The sequence below is a fragment of the Brienomyrus brachyistius genome, chromosome 8 (genome assembly GCF_023856365.1).
Source record: "Brienomyrus brachyistius isolate T26 chromosome 8, BBRACH_0.4, whole genome shotgun sequence".
NCBI classification, from domain to species: Eukaryota; Metazoa; Chordata; class Actinopteri; order Osteoglossiformes; family Mormyridae; genus Brienomyrus; species Brienomyrus brachyistius.
Window position 1 is genome coordinate 13,562,701 of NC_064540.1, and position 25,212 is coordinate 13,587,912.

Here is a 25,212-nt window from a genome sequence, read left to right on the forward strand (position 1 = left end):
ACATGGGGAGAACATGCAAACTCCGCAAACATGTGACCCTGTTCATTTTTATATTTAATTATGTAGGAAGGTCTGTTCCTTTCAGAATAATGTTACTGCCGTGATCAGTAGCCAAGGATACGATGAAGTGAAAGAACGCTTCAGTGACCTGCCCACCATCATCATACAGTGCCTGTGACAGACCATGTGCAAGGGCAGCTGCTAAAAATCAGTGGGAAAATGCTGGGCAAGTACACCAGTAAGTTTTGGAACGGAAATTACATAAGTCATTATGTAGCATGATAACTTATACAGTACACAGTATAAACCCGCAGGAAATTATTTTGAGATATTCCCATATTGACCATGTAGTGATTGGTTTCTCTGTTTTCATTCTGAGATCTGCGGCCAACTTATGCTTGAAATTATACTGAACCCATTTGACTGATAGCAAAAGAAAATGCTATTCTATTGCTGTTATAGGTCTGAGGTTTATACAGTAATATTTATCCATTTAAAGGAAATGATCCTATTGCAGCGATACAAACGGTGGTTTTGGGGTCACAATTCGGTAAAAACTGAGGCAATATATAAAAGTGAGAGATGTTCAACTGCCTAGTCCAGGACACTGGACCTTGTACTTGTATTTACTTTCTTGCTCCTGCCACAGACACATCTGACCAATGAGAAGACTGACCGTTCTCACGTGGTTTGTAGTGTGTACTGCTGCTTCGTTTCGATTTTTCTGTGTGAAAAGAAAATAAACCAAGGGGAAAATGCTGCAAGTTTACAAACTCATCAGCTGATTTGGACCAGAGAAACCGAACTACAGGCGTGAAAATGCCCTTAGATGCCCCGGGGAGACTAATCTGCAGAGGTTGTTGCATTCATACAGACACTCGGATATTGGAGTCTCAAATGGGTTAGCACACTGGGTCTTACAATAGACAGTCTTGGTCTTATCAGCGACTCTCTCTGGCATGGCATTATATTTGTGCCTCATTCCTGAGAACACACTGGGACTTCTGCAGGCAACCTAAATGCTCTGTGCACACTCCACTCGGCCTGCACGCTTGCTCACTCCACTCACTCCACTGTGCATGCTGAACTGGGGCTGTAATTTAACTCAATTCACTCTGTGCACGCTAAACTCGGGCTATATGTTAACTCAATTCACTCTGTGCATGTTGAACTCGGGCTATACGTTAACTCAATTCTCTCTATGCATGTTAAACTCGGGCTATACGTTAACTCAATTCACTCTGTGCACGCTAAACTCAGGCTATACGTTAACTCAATTTACTCTGTGCATGTTGAACTCGGGCTATACGTTAACTCAATTCTCTCTATGCATGTTAAACTCGGGCTATACGTTAACTCAATTCACTCTGTGCACGCTAAACTCAGGCTATACGTTAACTCAATTCACTCTGTGCACGCTAAACTCGGGCTATATGTTAACTCAATTCACTCTGTGCATGCTGAACTCAGGTTATACTTTAACTCAATTCACTCTGTGCATGCTGAACTTGGGCTATACTTTAACTCAATTCACTCTGTGCACGCTGAACTCGGGCTATATGTTAATTCAATTCACTCTGTGCACGCTAAACTCGGGCTATATGTTAACTCAATTCACTCTGTGCACGCTAAACTCGGGCTATACTTTAACTCAATTCACTCTGTGCACGCTAAACTCAAGCTGTACGTTTGCTCAATTTGCTTTGTGCACGCAGAACTCAGGCTGTACGTTAACTCAATTCACTCTGTACACGCTCAACTTGGCACAGCATCACTTTTTCCCACCAGCATTAGCCAAATGGAGACTAAACATACCTAATTTCTGACTGGCCAGTCTCCGTTCCAATCACTACACTTCTCGATAGAAGGCGATTAGAAAAGATAAATTGTACTGCACATGGAAATACAGAAATTATTTTACCTAATTATTTTACTAAAGTTGGTCAAATCATTGTATGTCTATGGAGGGAGAAATCACCTAAACCATTGCATATTTGAGAGGGGAGGGAGGAGAGAGATATAGAAAGTCAATCAAACCATAGCACACCTGTGGGGGGGAGAACACCCACCATGGGTGTGCATTTGGAGACTCGTACACAGGTATGTATTATGTGCAACACTCACGTGGAGAGCACACCCACATTAACATACATACATATATATATATATATATATATATATATATATATATATATATATATATATATCTAAGCTGACATTAGGCTGGACAGCAGCTATTCATGTTTGCTGACTGCAGGCCCAACCAGGAAAAATGTACAGGATTAAGCATGAAAACATTACATCTCATTTGATATCATCATCCAGGGTGACTTGGTGAAAACCACTAAAAGGTAAAAAGCAGATCTAGGCATCAAAGCAACAAGAATGAGAGGAATGATGATGGGTTTAAAGAGAATGCTCTATAACAGAAGCCCATAAAAGCACCAAACACAGACATACAGCAGCAGCAGCAGCTCACTCACACCCTGTCCATCAGGCTGGGCGTCTTGACCGCTCCAACACCCCACCGTGGGTACACACCCACATTATTTACAACACATTACATTAAACACTATTCAAGATATGGTAATACAACATAACAGAGCATAATAGACACTAACTGTGCACAACTATTTAAATTAACAAGAACGGCTATCAACAAGGTTTGTGGAACATCCTGGGAAATGCAAATTGGATATGGTATTCGGAGCTGTCTTGCCGACAATGCATATACGGGGCGGCATGGTGGTGCAGTGGTTAGCACTGTTGCCTCACACCTCTGGGACCTGGGTTCGAGTCTCCGCCTGGGTCACATGTGTGTGGAGTTTGCATGTTCTCCCCATGTCGTCGTGGGGTTTCCTCCGGTTTCCCCCCACAGTCCAAAGACATGCTGAGGCTAATAGGACTTGCTAAATTGCCCGTAGGAGTACATGGGTGAGTGAATGGTGTGTGAGTGTGCCCTGCGATGGGCTGGCCCCCAATCCTGGGTTGTTCCCTACCTCGTGCCCATTGCTTCCAGGATAGGCTCCGAACCCCCCACGACCCAGTAGGATAAGCGGTTTGGAAAATGGATGGATGGATGGATACTTAATGTATATATTTATCATTGTTATTATTACATAATTATTCCACAATGTGACTTGCTTGCAACAATACCATCAACAACCATCACCAACCAACAACATCAATCAGTAATAATAATGTACACACTACACACAAATAATTAATTTTTCAGGTCTCTGAAGACCTGACCAGGATAAACAGCTGAAAGAAGGATGGATTTTATTCAAATAATGCATGCTCTCAATTTCCAGCTGACAGTGCAATCTGTTTTCTAAAGATGCCAGTGTGCAATTCCCATACCCCTTCAAAACATTCATTTCGAACTCTAGGCCAGGGTTAATACACTTCTGGAGTAGAAAGTCACCTGCTCCAGTAAGCAGAAGCCTCTAGAAAGGGGCACCTGCTCCAGTGTGGAAGAAATGCTAATAGACAGTCACTGCAGCTGTGCAGAGATAGCTTGTCAACTGAAGCTGAGGGTGCCAGTAGCTTTTAAAGAGACCAGCACTGTGCCTATGTGCACAGAGAGGCCATCAACTGAAGCTGAGGGTGCCAGTAGCTGTTAAAGAGACCAGCACTGTGACAGTGCAAAGAGAAGCCGTCACCTGAAGTTCAGGGGACAGGGTGCCAGTCACTGTCACAGACACCAGCGCTGTAGCTGTGCGCAGAGGGAGGGTGTCACCTGAAGCTCAGAGTGCAGGGTTCCAGTCACTGCCACAGCCACCAGTGCTACTGCTGTGCAGAGAGACCACCATCAGAAGCTCAGGGTGCAGGGTGCCAGTTGCTGGTAGAGCAATTCGCCGAGGCCCCGCGCCCTCCGTTCAGAATGATGTACAGAGGATCCCGGGCCACCACATGATAAATTCACAGAGGCCCCGCCCCCTCTGGTTGGAATGGTGTACAGCGAACCCCGGGCCGCCACATGATAAATTCAGCGAGGCCCCGCCCCCTCTGGTTGGAATGGTGTACAGCGAACCCCGGGCCGCCACATGATAAATTCAGCGAGGCCCCGCCCCCTCTGGTTGGAATGGTGTACAGCGAACCCCGGGCCGCCACATGATAAATTCAGCGAGGCCCCGCCCCCTCTGGTTGGAATGGTGTACAGCGAACCCCGGGCCGCCACATGATAAATTCAGCGAGGCCCCGCCCCCTCTGGTTGGAATGGTGTACAGCGAACCCCGGGCCGCCACATGATAAATTCAGCGAGGCCCCGCCCCCTCTGGTTGGAATGGTGTACAGCGAACCCCGGGCCGCCACATGATAAATTCAGCGAGGCCCCGCCCCCTCTGGTTGGAATGGTGTACAGCGAACCCCGGGCCGCCACATGATAAATTCAGCGAGGCCCCACCCCCTCTGGTCGGAATGATGTACAGAGGACCCTGGGCCGCCATATGGTAAATGCTGAATGGGGGGCACAGGGATGGAAAGCTTGATTAATACTGTGTTAGAATACAATGGAATGTGGCTTTTTGTGAAGAAAACAGTATTAATACCCCATTTTATATCAGCATGCCATTTCAGGTTTGAAAGCTTGTAACCACCTGCACATCTCACCCCAAGGCCTGGGCCCCCTCCACCTGGCTAGTGTAGAGCAGTTCATAATACTCAGCATGTTAGCAGCGGTAGGATTGTGTTCAAAGACCTTGGCTCATTACAAAAACGGTATCCCCTTTCAGCCTAGCTGAACTTCCATCATTTAAATTCCAGGCGCCGTGACTCAGAGGCTATGTAAACGTGTCCCAGCACAGACTGCCACTTCCCCAGGGAGCACAACGCCCAACCCAAACTCTGCCAATAAAATACCCCAGAGTATAATGATGCAAGACGCCTTGGATAAAAGACTCAGCTAAACAGCTAAACCTAGTTTCAGCTAAGCAGCTAGGCAGCTAAACCTAGTTTCAGCTAAGCAGCTAGGCAGCTAAACCTAGTTTCAGCTAAGCAGCTAGGCAGCTAAACCTAGTTTCAGCTAAGTAGCTAAGCAGCTAAACCTAGTTTCAGCTAAGCAGCTAAACCTAGCTTCAGCTAAGTAGCTAGGCAGCTAAACCTAGTTTCAGCTAAGCAGCTAAACCTAGCTTCAGCTAAGCAACTAGACCGAGTTCAGTCTCCAAGGCTTGCCATGAAGTACACTTTGGACCACCCTCCAGATGTTTTTTCTACTGGGTTTTGAAGTCTCAAAAAGCTTTAAATATTTCATCGACCAGGGCGAAAGCTGAAAGGCGACGTGACCTCAACTGTATTCAGACCACAGGAGAATGAAGCCCTGAGTTTTCTGTCAATGACAGTGTTGGCGTACTCTCTCCGGAATTTTGCCCCCCCCATGCACCCACCCTTAAACATCACTATTTTAGCCAACCAACCAAAAACAAATCATTGCTTAAAGGATCAAAGCAGGATACAGAGCAATAACAAGACCATTGTGAGTCAAAATTTGCTTAAATCAGTTTTCCATGTGCTCTAGAACAGTTCTTTTTAAAATGATGCCTCCCAGGTCACTTGTCATCATCATGGCAGCATTTCTGTCTCAATGCAGAGAATATGTTCCATATTTACTCAAAGCATACAAGATGTTTCCTATTTACTTACAACAGTAAATGCATACAATATGTTCCATCTTTACTTCCAACACTACAAGACTAAACCAAATATTTTAAATTTACGCCACACGATTTGCCTCCAATCCTAAAACAGGAGTGAAAGTCAGACAAACTGCCAAAGGCTTTTCTATGCTACACTAACTAGGAAACAACATTTCAATAAAAAAGCACAAAAATGTGAATATAACTAGCTCTCTGTTTGAACTTTTTTTTACTGAAATGCTCGTTAAGGACAGAGTCTCTCATAAAGGGGCACGTGAGAGGGGGCCAAAGCAGCTGGCTCTCCCTCAACCCCCCCCCCCGTTAACATGGACGAAACACGGGGAATGCAGCCAAAGGGCTAAGAAGCTGCTTAGTCCTCCCTCCTCTTCCAGGAGAGCAGTCGCAAGAAAATCAATAGGTAAATCTAATCAATGTGGCCAATGCAGGTGCACCCTGTCCAGGCACAGATGTGCCATATGGCCAGCAGACAATAGAGCGTCCAGTGAGATTACACAGCAAAAACACAGCATGTCCCTGCAACCCTGTGCCGGTTAGACACAGCATTAGGCGTAACAAATGGATCCCAGCCACTGATACCAGGATTTCATACAGACATACAGAGGCCATTTTATGTCATTTGCCAAGAAAAGTGGTTAGAGAACGGATGAATGGATGGATGATTGTTTGGAAGGATGGATGGATGGATGGATGGATGGATGGATCTACTGCCTCTACTGACAAATCACTAATCACTGCATTTCCACCTCTAATTTATAGCATAATAAAACATTAAATGTCATCAGCAGGACATCAATCAGCACAGGTTTCTGGAAGGTTCCCTTGCTCCCAGTTGGATCTCATCATAGCTGTGTAACAGTCTGACGGCAGCCATTTGGCAAGCATAGCGCCCCCTACACGCACACAGCGCAGGGTCATTGCCTGTGAGAGTAAGAATGGCTTCTCAGTACCTGAGTGCCGCGCCTCGCTTTCACTGCAGGCCATGTAGGAGCCCTGCACCCGGCAAGAGTGACGGACAGTGTTCACCCATCACGGGGCACGCCCAGACCTCTGCTGTGTGGCACCCTCCCATTTAAATGCAAATGAATGCAATGCCAGGGCCTAACAGCCTGGAGGCAGGTGAACCAGGCGCCCCCAGATTCCAAAAGGGCCTCGTCTCCACTTGGCATTCCTCCTCCGCCTCCCCCGGAAGGACTTGCCTGAAAGACGCTGCTTATTATGCAGAGCACGCTCCCGACACCCTTCTTCAGTGAAGAGAATCAAATCGCCTATTCAGCCGGCTTTTAACTCCAAAACAAAGAATAAACAGAACTGAACGTAAAAGGGTTCCGAACTGACAACATGGCCCTTTTTTAGAGATATGAAAGCGAATGACGCTGTCAGCCAGAGCGGGCACACCATCCTCCATTGGCCACAACAATATTCTTCGCATTATTATTCATAGTGTTCACAAAGAACACAGACAGTTCAGACAGCTTCATTTACGAATCTCCATGGTCCATGTAAAACAGCAGCTGGGAGCTGACTTATATCTATGTCCAAAGAATGACTGTGGTCCAAAAAAACATGCGATTTTTACCATATAATGATGTCGCATGTAATAATGATGCTGTACTTTATATTTTGCAGCTGAAAATGAGGGCAAAAAAGAGGAAACTGCAAAATCCATTTCACAGTCGTACACTTAGCTACATGCTAAACTCCCTGCTTTTTCATAATTTTTGGTTTTTGCAGTTTTTTCATTGAAGGCAACTAATGATTTACACTCTCAGCACTATTCATTGACTCCAATTAGAAGCTACCAGAAAAGCAGGACTATTTGGCTCAGACGGTGTCACCATGTGAGGCACAGCCACTGGAATGGAGCGAAGGCCTCTGGCCCAACGACAGGAGTAGTTTCTGTGTGTCCCCAGCATTCCGATATCATGACGTATGTGCGCACTCAGGGATGTGCTCCCAACATGCCACCCTACACTTACCGCAGGAGCCAGAGAAAACACTGGACGCAGACGTTTCCTAATTGTCTGCTAATTCGAATCTGCCGGACCGGTGAAAAGATCCTTCAGCAAGAAGCAGAAATATACTGACAATGGCAATAAGTCTGGTATTTCCAATTAATGTCACTCTTGAAAAGAATTACTTAGCTGTTCAGGTTTCTTGTTTCAAAATCTAACTGTAGTAGAATCTCCCAAGATGATTAAGTTACCACAGTGAGAAGGCTGAAACTGATTACCTTATATTAGTATACAGATTACGCCTTCAGAAACTAGACTGTGCCACCTCTAGGTCACACCAGTTTCAGACACTCCTTTGAAACACTGTTGGCATTATACTGCTGAAGGGCACCAGAGATAATTGAATAGTGAATAATGACTGTATCGGGATGTATATGTAATTTTGGTGGCAGGGGGTCCAGAGCCGATCCTGGAAGCTATGGGTACGAGGCAGGGAACGACCCACCAGAGGGCACAGTCACACACCATTCAATCACACATGCACACCTGTGGAAAATTTGGTAACTCCAGTCAACCTTAGCAAGTTTTTGTACTGGGCTGCGGGGGAACCAGTGTACCTGGAGGACACCCTATAACAACATGGGAAGAACATGCAAACTCCACACACATGGAGCCATGGTCGCAGTGGTGTGAGGCGATAGTGTTAACCACTGCGGCCCCTGACAGAAACCAAATCACTAAAATTATCTATACACAAGAAATCACATTATTTCCACTCATTAAATTATGTAGCTAAATGTTTTATTAATGTCTTTAATCCTTTATAAATAATTCCAACACAAAGATTCACATTTAAAACACAGATTGCATTGACTAATAAATACCGAATTGGCTTGAGTTGTTTACAGAGCATTACATCTGAAAAAGTGGAGTCATCTTATATTCGAGGACTGAAATTTAAAACCGTTTATATTGACAGGGAAAACACAGGGAAGTTACACTAAAGGTAAGGCGCACACATGACTGGTAATTAATTTTATGTACAGAACTGTACTGTATAACAGCATATTTGAATTATAAATAGTTCAGTAATTAATTTGTACAGTACTGTAATTTGAAAAGCGTTTAAAACAGCTGTACTGTATTTTGAAAGAGTCAATAAAATTCTGGAAATAGTGACGCTGTCTGTTTTATTACCTTATATTCATGTAATAAATATACAAATGTCAATTAGATGGTAACCTGCCTCAGACATAAAGAAAAAGGGAAAAAATATTGGTTATAATGATCATCCACTTATAGTGATCTATTTCACCCAGACGGACATGATCACTATACGCAGATTCCACTGTATCCACCTACTGGATTTTAGCATTTTTAGTATTTTAACAATACTGCATCGTATGAGCAGTGATCCCACCCACTGTCCACAATCAATTAGCGGACATAATGGGTTGTCCACGAGGTTGGTCAGTGGGTTAATCGGGCAGTTACCGGCATGCTTTGCACTGCATCGCACATATCTTTAAATGGTATATATTAAGATGCGTATTTGTGTGTTTATGTTAATTGTAAATGTCCTACCTGTGTATTGTATGTGTTTTGTTAGCATGTAATCTTGACGTGTAAATTGTTGGCTTCCCTATCTGTGCCACTGCTAGTACTAAACATAGAATGGCTATCAAAAAAGTAACTTTCATTTTAAAGAGCTGACATTTCCTGTATTAAAATGACTCAACCACTTGCCACAATACATTTTTTGTATTTTTTTTTTTTTTTGTCGTTCTGCTGCATCGAAAACATTCTGCGCCGTCTAGGGTAGTGGAGTTTATACTAATTACTATCTGTCCATTCCCCCCTATGTTTTGTTTATTGGAATGATTGCTGTTTAATACTTTTATTGTAATGTGATTGCCTGTGGTTGTGTTTTTAATTTCTTATATGTTCTTGTCAAATAAAAATGTTTTTCTTCATAAGGTAAGACTTGGTACTCCGAAAAGTTGTTTCCAAAAATAGGGGGGATCATGTTATAATCAGCATCATCTTATATTTGGGCCAAAATGGTAATAAGGAGGCAAAAGGTGTTTCTTGCACACCTGTTTTACGTCATTCTATTGCTAGAGACCAGTTCCAATACTAAGAACGGAAGTACAAATATGGCAATATGTTTTATCATGATAATTTTTTCATATTGGCTGATATCAATAATTATCATGATGCACTGAGACACCTAAATCATTATTTGCAGTAAGAATTAATTACTCCTTTATTCTGAGGCTCCATTTATGCTTAAAATTCCATTAGGATTCCGCTTAAACATAATATGTAAAAGATGACTAACTGAATGAGTTAAACTGAAATGGAATAATTTTAATAAACCACATAATAATAATATCCTTTTTTGTACGGTGTAACACTAGTTACGCATCCGGCTGTTATTCATCAGTCAATCCTGCATTGATCAGTTATATTACTTGTGTATCTGGCAGTCCGACAGTAAGAATTAAGAATGAAAATGCCCTACATTGGCTTTGTTTGTAGGTAGACCTATGTAGTTCCAACTCGGTCCCCCTTTATTTCCTGAATCACTTCAAAGGTCAATGAGTCTTGTGTTCTAAGATGCCCCTCTTTTGTGGCTCTCTTGTTAGCCAAGCTATTCTTCTCTGACCTCCATCACAAAGTTTCTTCAGCAGCAGAAAAGGCCCTGACTGGACACTTTTTGTTCATTGCACCATTCTCTGGAAACTCTAGACTAGGAGTGGATAGTACACCAATATCACAGTTATTACCGGTGTGATTGTGTGCACACTCACACACCATCCATCCATCCATTTTCCAAACCGCTTATCCTACTGGGTCGCGGGGGGTCCGGAGCCTATCCCGGAAGCAATGGGCACGAGGCAGGGAACAACCCAGGATGGGGGGCCAGCCCATCGTAGGGCACACTCACACACCATTCACTCACACACCATTCACTTACAAATGCACTCCTATGGGCAATTTAGCATTTAAAATAAAATGCATGTTTTTAGATTGTGTGTGGGGGGGGAACCAGAGAATCCGGAGAAAATCCCATGGAAACATGGGGAGAACATGCAAACACCGCACATGTGTGACCCAGGCGGAGACTCAAACCCGGGTTTCAGAGGTGAGCGGTAACCACTGCACCCCCATGTCGCCCCCAGCTGGCAACCCTGCAATTTATTTTAAATGAAAGGGCTTATCTTTCATTTTGCGTTGTTACTCTGACAATTATGAAATGAATACGAGAAAACATTATGTCACTTTTTATATCTTTGCAAAGTAACACCACCCATACCCAACTGTAATAGTGATTAAAGTGTATGTATAATATATATTTTTTAAATTTAAATAAAGGGACACGCTACTCTGCCCAAAAAGTAATACCATGATATAATACCTTCACCATCCAAAAAGTGATAAATACCATGATAATAATTTTCAGTTATATCGCCCACCCGTACTCAAGACACTATTATGTGTGAAAATCCCATGAGAGTGACTGTTTCTGAGAGGCCTGAACCACCACATTTGACACTAATAATCACACCACATTGAAAATCAATAAAATCTGGTATCTTAACCATTCTACTGTTTAGTCAGTAAATGGCCATCTCTCCCCTTGCAGGCTGTATGTATTCAGATTCAGCCACATGATTCGCTGTTTGCAGGAGCAGGATGTTTGTGCTAACAAGCAGCTGTTCCTAATGAACTGGCCACTGAGTGCATGATTTCAAACATCCATCCATCCATTTTCCAAACCGCTTATCCTACTGGGTCGCAGGGGGTCCGGAGCCTATCCTGGAAGCAATGGGCACGAGGCAAGGAACAACCCAGGATGGGGGGCCAGCCCATCGCAGGGCACACTCACACATGCACACCTACGGGCAATTATAATAACTCCAATTAGCCTCAGCATGTTTTTGGACTGTGGGGGGAAACCGGAGTACCCGGAGGAAACCCCACGACGACATGGGGAGAATATGCAAACTCCACACACACTCCCAGAGGTGTGAGGCAACAATGCTAACCACTGCACCACCATGCCGCCCCCTTGATTTCAAACAGCAATAAGTAAAAAAAAATGACAGGATCCAATTCCAACATGGAATCTCATCATCAGTGGACTTCACTGTTGCCCCAAGGGAATGAAAATGTCAGCGCTACTGTTAACCAGGCATCAGACAGAAAGAACCACAGCCCTCCCCCGGAAAAGGGGTGCTACGGAACGTGAGTGTTTCTGCAACTGAAATGGGCAAATAGACCGCATTTAAATCACCATTCTCTTCTCTGTTGCACTGTGTTACATCACAGGTAGTGAACAGCAAGTGATTAAGGCTGTAACAGGGATAAGAGTGAATGGGGAAGTGCAGGTGCTGAGCAATGCGTGATGATTCAGAGGATCCACATACGCTCGTGATGCGTGTAACCTTCAATTAGAGCCCAAAACCTTCTAATGGACACTAATAAGTGACCTAGCTATAAGAGGACGATCAGCATAAATACGCCTCACCATACTTGAGTTGAACCTGTAGCCTCGTGTCGCAGGTGATTCCTTGCTTCAACGTAGCTAAGCAGCTGTTCTGCCCCTTATATATCCTACCATTGAGGTTCTGGGTGGCTCCAGTCGGCCATGAAGTTGGACTGAGACACCTGGAGTTCCAGAGGTACACTGAGTCACATGCCGGGGTCAGCCAAAATCGCTGACCGAGTCTACAGAGTTCTCTCAGTCATTAAATAAGGATCCACATGCGGCACGGAGCTCACATTTAGCTGCCTTCTCTGCCTGCTGCAATGAGCATGGCAGTGTCGCAGGAAGCAGTGGCAGGAATCATTCTTTCACTGCACTTATCACTGGGTACCGACCTACAGTAAATTTTCCATTCATCAGTGTCTCCAGTTAGGCTTTCCCCTGTCATCTGCTGGGGCCTCCTCAGTTACTGATCCTGCCGTCCCTCAGTCTCTTTATTCTTTATGGTTCATACTGACTGCCTACATTACAAAGGGTGTGCTTTAAACCAACACTCAGGGATGTTCCTACAAAATATGGCTTGCCTCGAGAGCACAAATGAACATGAACATACCAGCAATTTTGTGCTGTTATTAAAGGAGAGTAATTAAGCATTTACAGTTTGCCTCAGAGATCTGTCTTAATGATTAATTTGTCATAATAAATCACAATGAGTCTGACAAGTTATTTCATAAAAGTGTATGAATAAGGAAAAAAAGACACACTCTCAAGTGTATGCTTAATGCAGATTTGCAGTTTGACCACGAGATTGAATCTGACTGATTAATAAATCTCAGGAACTGCCTTTTCACTTGCAATAGGCAATGAAAGTCAGAGCAAAATGAAACACTTCTTTAAATGCCTTATTCAAGATGAAGGGCGAGGCATGAAGTGGAGGATTAAATTATCTTTCATACAAAATGTATAATCAGACAAGAAATGCATACCAAAGGGCAGGGATGCCTGATCTTCTCCTGAAACAGACGCAAATCAGGTGTTCCCCCTGCCACCTGACTTGACCTGTCACACCTGCTTTCGTCAGCAATTTCTCAGTCTCGAAACAATTCAGATGGATTGTGTATGTGAGGAAGAATGAGGGGAAAGGAGACCGAAGCCCCTTAAAGTGGGATCTGATGAAAGTCCAAGACACACTGGGCCGAGGGGATCTGAAGGAAGTCCCAGACACACAGATCCAAGGGGATCTGAAGAAAGTCCCAGACACACAGATCCAAGGGGATCCAAAGAAAGTCCCAGACACACAGATCCAAGGGGATCTGAAGAAAGTCCCAGACACACAGATCCGAGGGGATCCAAGGAAAGTCCCAGACACACAGGTCCGAGGGGATCCAAAGGGTCAGGGTCAGGGCCTGAATTGGTGAAGGCTGTTCTAGGGGCAAACGATGTTCAAGACGATACTAGGAAGGTGTTTAAGACATTCTGTGTTTAACAGACACCACGTTGATAATTTTATGGTCCATATGTGAATGACCTATAACAGCAATGTGGTACAGGCCCATTCTGAAGTCCTATAGCTGATCACAGAAAAGCCAAGCAAGCCACTACCTTCTCATATTATATACGTTCGTTTTGAATATATGCTTAATGTACTGATATACATCCTATAATATAACGACCTGTAGCCACAGAATCTTCATTCGTGCTGCATATCCGGAGTTGGACGAAGTCCTATGTCATTGCAGGTAAGAGCTCTGTTATTTGGCAGTTGGGGTTATAGCCTGGCAGAGTGTCCCCAGCATAAATGCCTCCTTCAGTCCTGTCAGGTGCCCAGGAGTTCCCCACTGACAGCAGGCAGAGACTGAGGACCCCTCCCCCAAAGCACACATCCTCTGCCAGCCTCCCTTTCCTTTCAGTTTAGCACTCACAGGCCTAAAGTCAGCCTTTCATTAAAGCCTCCACACGCCTAGCCCTGCTGCCTGATGGGGCTGTGCACAACGTCTTTGTTCTGAAAACGTCCCCAATCACCAGCCCCCTTCACAGTCATAAAACCAAAAAAATCTGGCTCTGTCTTACATATTTGTGTTTTTCGTCCTTGTCACCCTATACTGGATTAATTGTTGTAAAAGGATGAATAATTTGATTTATATTTAGATTTAAAATAAATATTAGCATTAGAATTATCAGCAATAATACAAAACAACAATACCAACAATAAAACAGCAGGACTGGGTGTTTCAAAGACTTACAGATTGTGAGTTTCTGGGAGGGGCTACCGGGGAGCCGTAAACAGCTGTTTGAAAAGAAAAATGCCAGGGATATTCAAAGAATGCTAATATTTCCCCAATACTGACTTCAAAGACACCATGAATCTCAAAAATGTATGTTTACAGAGATCAGGATTTAGTCTCTCCAGATTAAAATGTCCGAGCTTGCAGTCCTCTAACTGACACTGGCATGTAAACACAGCATCCCTTACTGCTCTGTACCCTGGTCCTTGCTGACTCAGACAGCCCATTCGCAGAGTCAAAAACCATGCAACAGACACACCTGCTTCTCTTTCCTGGCATCGAGTGCGAAATGTCAAGTGATGTTTGAAGCCCACTGCTGAAGAGAGGGGCAGCCAATCAGAGATGGGACAGCTCATAACGTAAATCTACGTAACCATGACACCCCCCAGCACAAATCCCCCTCTTCTTCACTCTCTTCAAGAGCATCCTGGATGAGGTGGCTGTTTCTTTGCGTAACTATTGCTTTATTAGCTGTACAAAATGCCAAAAACTTCCAGAAAAGAACACAGTAATAATTAGCAGTAACCAAGGTCACGAAGTGGATAGTAGCAGCATAACAATAATATCACCTCTGAAGGGAGTAAAGGAGTGGAGTGTCAGTGCAGAAGCTTAACAGAGTTATTTATTTCGCCCCCAGGAATTTACCTCTGCCCCTAATGCCCCATTCAGGTTCTTCTCACCTGCCACCTGACCGTCACTTCCCTGCTAATACTTTCTGTCGTACACCATCAGCTCCTGGGATAGTGGATTCTCTTCCTGACCTTCTCACAATGCTGGATGATGAATAGGTACAGAGTAACCGGTCAGCTTAAAACACTTACACTAATGCTTCTACCATAATTCAGCATGTAAGATGGTTTTAATGGAGGATCAGTGGCACTTACACATGCACAGCTATCATAAAAACATCTTAGTCTAATGCAGTTGGGTGCATTTAAACTAACCATGATGGTCATAGCAAACTAATGGACTAAATGTGATTTTCCCCATGTCCCTTTTGCTCTGTGCTTTCTGCAGAGAATTTAGAGAAAAAAATACAAAAGCTTAACAACATATTTAGGGGAAACCCCTTATCTACGGATTTCTGCTAGTACAACATCATTTGTCATCTGTTCTTTGCGGATTTTTTGCAGACACACAACTCTAAGGACAGTCCATCAAGCGTCATTTCTGAGTCTTTGCATCAGTTGATTTAACCTAAACAGTTATTCTGAGACATTTTATTAGCTCAAGGATTTGGTATGTTCTACACTGCATAATATGCAGATTTATAGCATGCAACTTCAATTTGAATTGAATAATGTATTAGATTATAAATCAATTATTAATGCATTCCATCATTATATTACAACCATCTTCACAAGAAACCTTTTAACAAAGAGGGCTGGCGATACTATTTAAAGTTCAAGCATATTTTGCACACATTCACATCTTGCATGCAACTTAATAATTTATCATAATTGATAAAATATAGACCTCAAATAGATTATCTGCTGGCTGTGCGGCCTGGATGTGTGATATTAATAATATGAATGGTTCATTAATTTTCATGGTGTCATACATGCTTGCTTCAGACATGTCCATACATGTTAGAAAGAATGAAAGATTCACCCCTTTTCCTGCAAGCAGAAAACTTGTCATTACCGAGACTCTTTGAGTTTCTGATCCACCTTTTACGTGTGTTTACATGAAGCGTCACACATTGTACTGCTTAAAGTCTACAGTATGTGCATCACAAAATACAACAGACTGATGTCCACAAGAGGGAAGTGCGGTTTCACATTGAAACCTGAATTACTTCAGCAAAATATGCAGATATGTAAATAATCAAACACATCAAATAATAGGGCTTCCTCATCACACAGAGACAGTCAGACTATTTTATCTCCAGCAGGCAAAGTCATCTCAGAAATGCAGAAACGCAGTGGGCACAAGCACATTCATCTTCATAGAACACTAGGTAACTTATGCCAGTAGCACAAAGACCTGATCATCATGCAAATTTTCTCCTGTTTTTGGAAGACCTTCTTCCCTTGTCCTTCTTCCCTAGTAGCACTAACAAATAAAACCTGATAACTGAAACGAACAATATAAATAATTAAGCATTTTTAAAAATATCACTTGAGAGTTGGTGTGAAAATGTGATTACTGTACAACATTGATAGTCCCCAATGAAAGACCAAAATAAGTAAGCACAGAACCGCTTCAGAAAAATAAAGAAAATCAATCTAGTCACCTGACCGCAAAGCAAGATTAAATCATAATTTGGTCTTCCATGCTGGCATTTACGTCAGCAGAAGGCACTATAATTCAAACAAAGCTCATGAGATATTCATGCAGTGCCATCAAATGCCAGGACCAAAAGAGCGACAGTCCAGCTCTGCACAACCTCCAAGGCCCTCGGCGCACCATCGCAACCAGCTTTTTAAGGGAAATAACCGGATCAATTAGTCTAAAAGAAACTACAATCGCCGGGATGCATACGAATCACAAACTTAACGATCCGAAATGCGCACAGCTGCGGTTAAACAGTGACAAAGCTGCACTTGGCAGCCTTCTGTATGGGCACCGGTATTAACGCCACACACGTCCCCAGCACAGATAATATTTTGTTCTACAATTTCCCTAAATTGCACGTTTAAAGCCTTAAATGTACGGGAATTTCATCACAAATATTTGCCAATGGTTATTTCTTCTCAATATGCTATATCTGGAAGCGTGAGTCCCTTTGAGTAAGTGCAAACTGCACTTTATTTATACTGTTCGAGAATTTTCCGCATCGGCTACCACTGAATCAGTCACCCCGTGGTATCGTAGTAGCATATGTTCCTTTTGGTACATTTGGGTCTTTGCATGCTATTTAATTTTTCTGAAGCATTTCAGATCTTTACAGGAGCGCCGTATGTTTCACAGATCGCGTCGACCCTTCCCAGGGAAAGACGTCTGTCATCGGAAAACAGAAAAACAGTTTATCACAAGACCAGATATGATTCTTGCACGTACGTTTAGATCGATTACTTTTCTGTTTCATTTTGCATCGTTTAGAGTAACTATAAAGTGCTCGCCGAGTAAAAACAAAAGCAGACAATTATGCTGATCCTCCTCGAGATGCACCCTTACGTCTGCCACCAGAGCTCCGTATCCCAAAGATCATGCCACATAGTAAGTGATCCTGCTTAACCATGCTTAACTCAATAAAATACACCGACGACTGTCATCACAGTCGATTTCCGTTAATCGATTAGCGGTAGTGACTCATCACAATAAAAACGACTTGTTTAAAGATCAGATTTATACAGAGACAGCACATATGCATCCACATTTTTGACTATTGCAGAAAGTACCTTAACACTAAACAATGCATCCAAGCCTTCGTGTTGTCTGTTACGATGCTACGCAATGTCAGAGTATCCATGAATAAATCAAACCGGACAGATTATTAACAGCTCTCTTAACACGCCTTTGTCAGTTACGGGTGGCTCTAACCCAGTGAGTGACTTGTAGCCAGGAGTGATGCAAAGACACTATAAGCTATAACATACAAATGTACCTGAGAAGACAGGGACTATATGTACACACGCTTGCAGGTTCAGCTCTTTCTGGATATTGAGCAGTTTTTGGAATTACGAATGCATATAGGTCTGATTCTTTATACAAATATATTACATGTATCTTGTTACTACATCTTCACAAAACCAAGCCTCAAAATATCAAAACGTAAGACATGCACGTAAAACACCCACCTTTCACTTGAGTCTCGTACTCCCCAATTATCTCCTTATCCTTCTTGAATTTAGTTTGAGATGACATGTTTCCTGAGGTAGGGATTGTAGTAAGGAGTAAGATGCTCGATTGGTGTAGATCCTATGCTTTTTATATTTAGCTGGCGGTTCGGGAATATTTTTCTTCCAAGCAAGCTTGTCCCTGTGATTCCCTCTCTACATAAAACGTATTTTCTCGAAAATAACTACAATTTCACATAAGATTGACCCCGGTGGTTTAAAGTTAAACTTTAAAAGGCTGTTTGATGTCCACCTGCATCAAGGATTTTATTTCTCGATCCGTGCAAAGAAGTCATACGCTCTAGCGAGGAAAAGGGGCTCCACCTTCATTGCGATAACATGCCTCCTAAAGCCTGGGCAGTGGTCGCAAAAAAAAGAAAAGACCGTCTTTATCCAAGAAGCGAAACGGACTACGAAACATCAGACTTCAGGTTTCGTTCCATTCCCAGCGTATTACATTTATTTAATTTTTATTTTTCACGTATGTCCATCAACGTGCAGCTTGATAAGGATCGTTTTAAACACCGAGCTTTTTTGCTGCAGGACTAGACGAAACGCACAGATCGTCACATTAGACTCCTCCCATTGTAGAGCTGCCCCCCCTCGCTTCTCTGTAATTACTCGCTCATTGTGGACTTGCACGGCCAAGCATCGGGAGATGAATGGGAAGTTGTTTCGAAACTGCGCAGACAAAACGGTTTCAAATGGTGTCATAGATTTTTTTTCCCCTTTTTTTTAAAAAAAAGAAAAAACCCTTATGGTTGTTTTTATGCATTTGTAAAAGAAATGTATAAAAGACACGATAATGCTCATTGATAGTATTGCTTGTGGTATTCATTTCTGAGCTGTTAACATAATTATTGCCGAGGTCATTTCAATGTCTGGATGAAGAATTCAGAATAGCGTTCGTCATAACTGAGGTTTCTTATGAGGGCAGTAACGGGACCACAATCGCCCCCATCCCCCATCCCTAAAGGTTGAATGATGACAGATGTGCGCCCATCACGACAGGCCGCAGATGCAGACATAGTACAAAGCCAGATCGCAACAATGGTGCCCCACCGAAGCGTTATTATGTATACGGACATATCAACCGGAGTTTGAGGCTGCGCGTGCTGTACTCAGCAAAATCTTCCGAATTTTAAGAATTTACTAAGTGTATGGATGAATTCCTAAATCTGGATTTATGATGAATGGATAGATGATGCTAAAATTTGTATGGCAAGCAGAACAGTATTTCAGAAATGTTAATGTACGCCCTGTGGTACTGTTTCGGTGAGTCTGGTATCACGAGTTTCCTGTTAACCCGTCTCAGTTTATTTAGCTCGGCCTTAAAATACATAATGGCTAAACCTACAGAAAACATAACAGCAAACTTGCAGGCCTACAATACACATTGCCAACAATAAAAGATCACTTAAGATAGATTGGCAGATGAATGACTGGTTAACGTCAGTGTAACTTCTCCATCAGAACAGTGTATAGAGACATTTTAATCATTATTGCTTTGCAGAACTTTTTAGCATAAAACCCATTTTTGCAAGGTGTGGTTTCCCCTGGTGCTGTGGGCAGTTGGCGTCGGAAACAGTGAAAACCAAAACAGGCTTTACTGACCTCTGCTTTTCGTTAGTAATATACCAACAAAAGCCAAAAATATTTATGGATTTTTTTTTACTCCTTGCAATCCATTTTCGTACCAGAGAGTTTAATTATATTATTCAGGCATTCTTTAAATTTAACATTGTGTGTCAAAGAGCACAGGGATATTTGACACTGTGCATAGTTATGTATATGTGGAAATTCTACTTTGGTGAATCCAGTACTCGAAAGTTACATTCATCTAAACATCCTTTACTGAAATATTTCCCTCAAACGTGAACAGAGAAGTATGGAACACGGATGAGAATGAGAACAGACATGTTCTGCATATCACTACATGTGATCCACGGAACGCTACTAATAAAAAAGCTGTATAAGTGATATTTAAAGCAATTCCCATCTATTGTAAACACCGTTCCCTAACTCATGCTGTCTCATGTTAAAGGGGACTATGAGGAGGCGAAAGAGTGACTGCTCTGCTAACCCATAAATGGAGTGTCCACATCTCCCATCTTCATGACCTGCAGAATCCTATCCTGGCCATGTTCACTAATATAACAAAGAGGTTATAATGATTGATTTAACGGCATTTGCATCTTTAATGCAGCAAAAAGTATTTAGTTTTTTGGGTGTTGGAAAGATCACCATAGTTCAAGAGTAGAAGAGAGTAGATAGAAGGCTGAACTTCTTCAAGATTGCAGTGTGACTTCTAAATAATGTGTCTACATGCAGAACACATGGTCGAAATTTCTATTGCACAATTTATCTGCAAAATGTTTGTATTTTACAGTTTTAACTACTAGAGAGTTTAAATTTATCTGGTCAGCCATAACCAAAGAATTATAATTAAGACATTTAAATTTGAAGTGCAACGAAATAATCAGTGCTTGTAATCCTTTATAGATAATTTTTAGTTCTGAATGGCTTGGAGTCAATTGCATTCAGGCCTGGTGTTCATGACTAGATAACACATTTTTACTTTAATCACAGAAAGATGAATCTTGTTTCTTTATGAGGTCGACGTTCCCTTTTGTGCACAGCTCAAATGCACATCATCTAAATGCAAAATGGCAGTATGTCGCATATGTGCAGATCAGGGCGATGTGATTAAGAGTCGCATCGGAGATGCTCATTGGCTGTGATTCCAGAGGGTTTGGGACCAAAGACTTAACCTGACGGCTCCTGTCAGCAGGATTTTTGTTAGTTTGTTCGCCGAAGGGAAACTTCATGCCAGGAGTAACACAAGCTGATCCTGTGAACAGCCAGAGGAAAAGCCGATCTGTGACCTGACAGGAAGCGAATCCAAACAAACCGCACACTGACTGATAGACTGAAGTGTGCATGACGTCCCCTGCTTTGCACCCTGTGCTTTCTGGGCCAGGCTCCAGGTTCCAGGCTCCAGGCACACAATGACCCAGTACTGGATAAGTGCTTCTGGAAGATGGATGCATACTGCAAGAGACAAGAAATTTGTGCAGAGCCCGTTAGAGTCTCTTAGAGATGAGCTGCATAAAGAGAATGGATAATGAAGGTGCTTGTAAATCCAGTTGCTTCTTGACCGTCTGCTATAAGTAAATAGGCCTCCTTCAAATATTCCAGTTTTATTTCTTTATTTATGAGATCTGCTATTAGTTTTTATTATTTTCTCATTTGTAATGCATTTTACAGCATCTTTTCTCTGAATGTTTGTAATGTTTCGTGATGGGGACTGTGTGAGGGCTTTAGTGCAGACACAAGGTGAACAAAATGATGTGGAAAAAAATGTTAGAGGTCACTTGTGATATATCTGTTGCGTAATCAAAACTGTGTTGTTAACAATAACAATGGATGGATTATTAGCAGCAATCTGATACACACCTTTCTTGTGAGTAGATAGAAGTGGCTCCAACAGCTCCCTCCTAGCCTTGAGCTGACTAAATACATTTTATGGGTGATGAACCACCCCAGGAAAAATTTCATAGAGGTTTGAGGGGGCCCCTATGGGACCTGAAATAGCTTTTGCTGCTGCGAAGGTGTTTTGCTTGTGCAATTCTTACCCCAGTGCCGGTCCGCACATGTCATGCACTGCTGCGTTAATCACTACACCCACCCCCCCAACTATGTATGTCGCTCTGAATTAACTGCATATCAAAAGCCCGTCTGACCTGTCCAAGCCCAAACCTCGTTCCAAGCTTTTGTGTTTATAGGGGCTTTCAGCAAAACAGATTTCCATGGAAAAGCACATGATTGCAACCCTTCAGCCTCAAAGGCTTTAAAAGGAAAGCTTGTATCATTCTCTCCAGCTTCCAAATAAAATATGAGCATGAGAGATTATGCAAATCCTGCCCCCCTCCCCCATTTTTGTGATTGGGCATATCGCTGCCGACATCTTTCTGAGCACAAGTGTGCTCTTTTCATGCGGACGTTTAACTACGTGGGTCACCAGAGATTTTGGAAAATCTTCTGTGCTCCTTGCAGCTCCACCTGTGACACCCAGCAGCTGTTACTGGCTCAGGATGCCCTTTCTGTCACTTGGAGGGATTCTTCTCCTTTTTTTGTTTACAACAAAAGTGAGAGCAGGCCGCCTCCCTCCGCTCGCCACTCATTATTAGGCATCTCAGGGAGAAAGCCTGGGAAACTATGACTTCACTGTTTTCGAGGCACAAAGCCCCATTGTCTTGGGCCTTCAGTATTTCATTCCGGAGGCCTGAGTGGGGGCTGCGTTCGCTTTCACCAAAGCGAGGAGCAGCCGAAAACAATGTCCGACCCTGGGATTCTGTCTGGAGTGCTGTGGCAAAAAGAATTAGAATAGCACTGAAGAAGAAGAGGAGGACTGGCTCAGTGCTGGGGGGGGTTTGGTATCTTAAAAATTCCCCCAATGAGGGAATGAGGTCAGACCCATGACTTTAGGGAAAGGGAATGTTCTTTCTTTTATACTTTTTATTAGTTATCATAATATGGGGCTGGCTTGTTATTATGATTGTTAAGTACCAGGAAAATATATATATTCATAAAATGTCAGTGAATTAAGTTTGTGTTTCATTTGGATGTACTACTTTATTGGCAGAATAGTGTTTTTTCCAATAATATGCATTTTTTTTTAAATGCCACATCTTTTTGTCTGTTTTATCTTTCTTTGGCAAGATAAAGACATTAATTCATAAATTTGCCTCAAAACTACACTGTTGATACTGAGAAAATAATTATTAAATGTATAGAGACGTCAAGGGGATCTGAGAGAGGGACTAAGTAAAGTGACCTCTGACCTCCAATGACCTTCCCCAATGGCCTTTAGAAGATTGGAGCCATCTTTCCTGTGCTGATGTTTTAGCTGGATAGGGACGATCCTCACAAGCGTTATGGCCTGTCAGCTTTCAAATAATCCACAGAAAATCACCCAGGCCCCATAAAATGCTGAAGCTAAAGAGAATTATTTACAGGCTGGCTGTGTAGACTGCATTTCAGTGCCATTTGCCTGACAGTTTATATACACAGCTTGGCAAGCTGAGACATTTATCCAGCTTTTGCTGAACTCGTGAACATGCCTGTCATTCCTCAAGCACATCGCATGAGAAGTGTGGAAAAAAAATGAGCCATCTTTTTTTAAACCTGTGAGTGCTTATTCTAAGATATTTAATAAGGTCTAAAACTTCCCAAATACAAAATATTACAGATTGTTTTCATCTAGTTCAGCTACATTTCCTCAACGTCAGAATTGGTAGCTATGTCTAAACACTTCGGACATGTCAGACATGCACACCTGAACAAAACCTTGTAGTGGATTGCTGTTCAAACTTCTAGGAATTAGACTTCTAGGACCTGAACTGATTCAGCTTTAGAAACCAAAAATAAGAGAAACGTGGGTTTAATAATTCTACCATACTGGTGAAATACTTTAACCATATGAACAAACAGTGTTGTTAATACGGTTTATGTTTAACGTGTTAGCTGTGTGAATTATTTATGCATTTAGTTTCATTATTAGTCAGAAATGAAAAATGAATACAGTACATTTAAGGTTTACCACACACGTACATAAACATGCACACAGAATTTCATTATATTCACCTTGGTAGCCAAAACCGCATCTATGCATTTGAAGAATCTGAAATATTTCCTGAATTGCGCGGCTGTAAAGGTTCTCCTGTGGTTAACATCTGGCTCTCAGCTGGCTTTGGCTATCAATCATAGTTATGAGTTATGACTCACTCACTCATTTCATTTTTGCAATTTGGTCAAAGGTCAAAGTGTATTTGAAGAATGTGAGGCCATGAACAAAGTCTTACGTAAATGGCATCCTTTACTGGTTAGTAACAATTATTCTATAAAATAGTTTGTCAATAACATTTTTGAGTATTGTGTGTTTTTGCTTACCAGGCATATTTTTTTCTGGGCTATTTAGATTAAAATTAATTCAACATGTTTTACCACAGCAAATGTTGCCTTTGCCAGAATATGGCTCAATTTCATTCCCGAAACTTAATAAACCTGTTTTTTTGGTCATCTGTTCACCCTAGGACAAACATGTCAAAGGACGGCACAAAGCTCCAGAACCACTCAGTCTATAAATGTGTGAGTTTTATTTGGAGAGGAAAGCTGAGAAATTAATGGAGAATAGGGCCCATATGGTTCCATTTTTTTCTTGTAGTCGCAGGCCTTTCATTTTGGTTTTTGGCCAGTAATTATACAACAAAGTAACACTTTCTCCAGTTTGTAACTGAAATCAAAGATCAAAGTTAGCAGCAGGACGAGTCTGGACTCGTGTTTAGTTCGGCCTTGATTGGGTAGATGTTTATTAATGAGCTACTTGTGAATCCCATAGAGCATCATTATTAACAATGGCTTTGAAATAGAGTAAATCCCTATTGACCGATTTGTCTTTCACACACGATGCTCACTTTACAAGCCTGTGGATGAGGTCACGTTGAAGACGCTACTTGTGAACCTCATGGGCTTCAGTGATCATTGGCGGAGATGGGCAGGGAGGATGATGCCGAGGCCTTAAAGGATCTCCACCCTACCTGCCACCTCTGAAGTGCTTAGTGGGGTTATGGAGGCCTGACTGCGCTTCAACCGCTACCACTAGGCCGAGCAGCGCGGAAACAGAAGGGTGGGTGATGCTTCCTTCATTTTCCTTAGAAAGCTGATACTGATTAATTTGTCCAAAGACAATAGATTCAGGTACAAACAGTCCTTGGGTTACAACCTACTGTCTGACGAATGGATTTATTCTATTAAAATTCATTTATATTAAAAATTCATCTTAAATTCAATTTTTCATAATAAAGAACGCATGCAACTTTGCACTTTGTGACACTCATGAAAATATTGCACGGCTTCAGCAGTTCATCAGTTCAAGGTACAGTACAGCACCATTTGCAATCCATTCATCCATCCATCTATCCATCCATCCATCCATCCAGATCTCCCTCTCATCAGCTACCATCTTCAGCTCCACCAGGGATA

The 25,212-nt window shown here is 42.3% G+C and overlaps 1 protein-coding gene across 2 annotated transcripts in view; it reads right to left on the reverse strand.

Moving 5' to 3' along the window:
- LOC125746976 (SLIT-ROBO Rho GTPase-activating protein 3) overlaps positions 1-18,765 on the reverse strand; it is an 81,736-nt gene extending 62,971 nt beyond the window's left edge. For both annotated transcript variants that reach the window (XM_049021583.1, XM_049021582.1), the window contains exon 1: positions 18,130-18,765. In XM_049021583.1, the coding sequence (XP_048877540.1) occupies positions 18,130-18,196 (67 nt within the window). In that variant the 5' untranslated portion in view covers positions 18,197-18,765. The remainder of the gene's footprint in view (positions 1-18,129) is intronic.
- Positions 18,766-25,212: the final 6,447 nt, after the last annotated feature.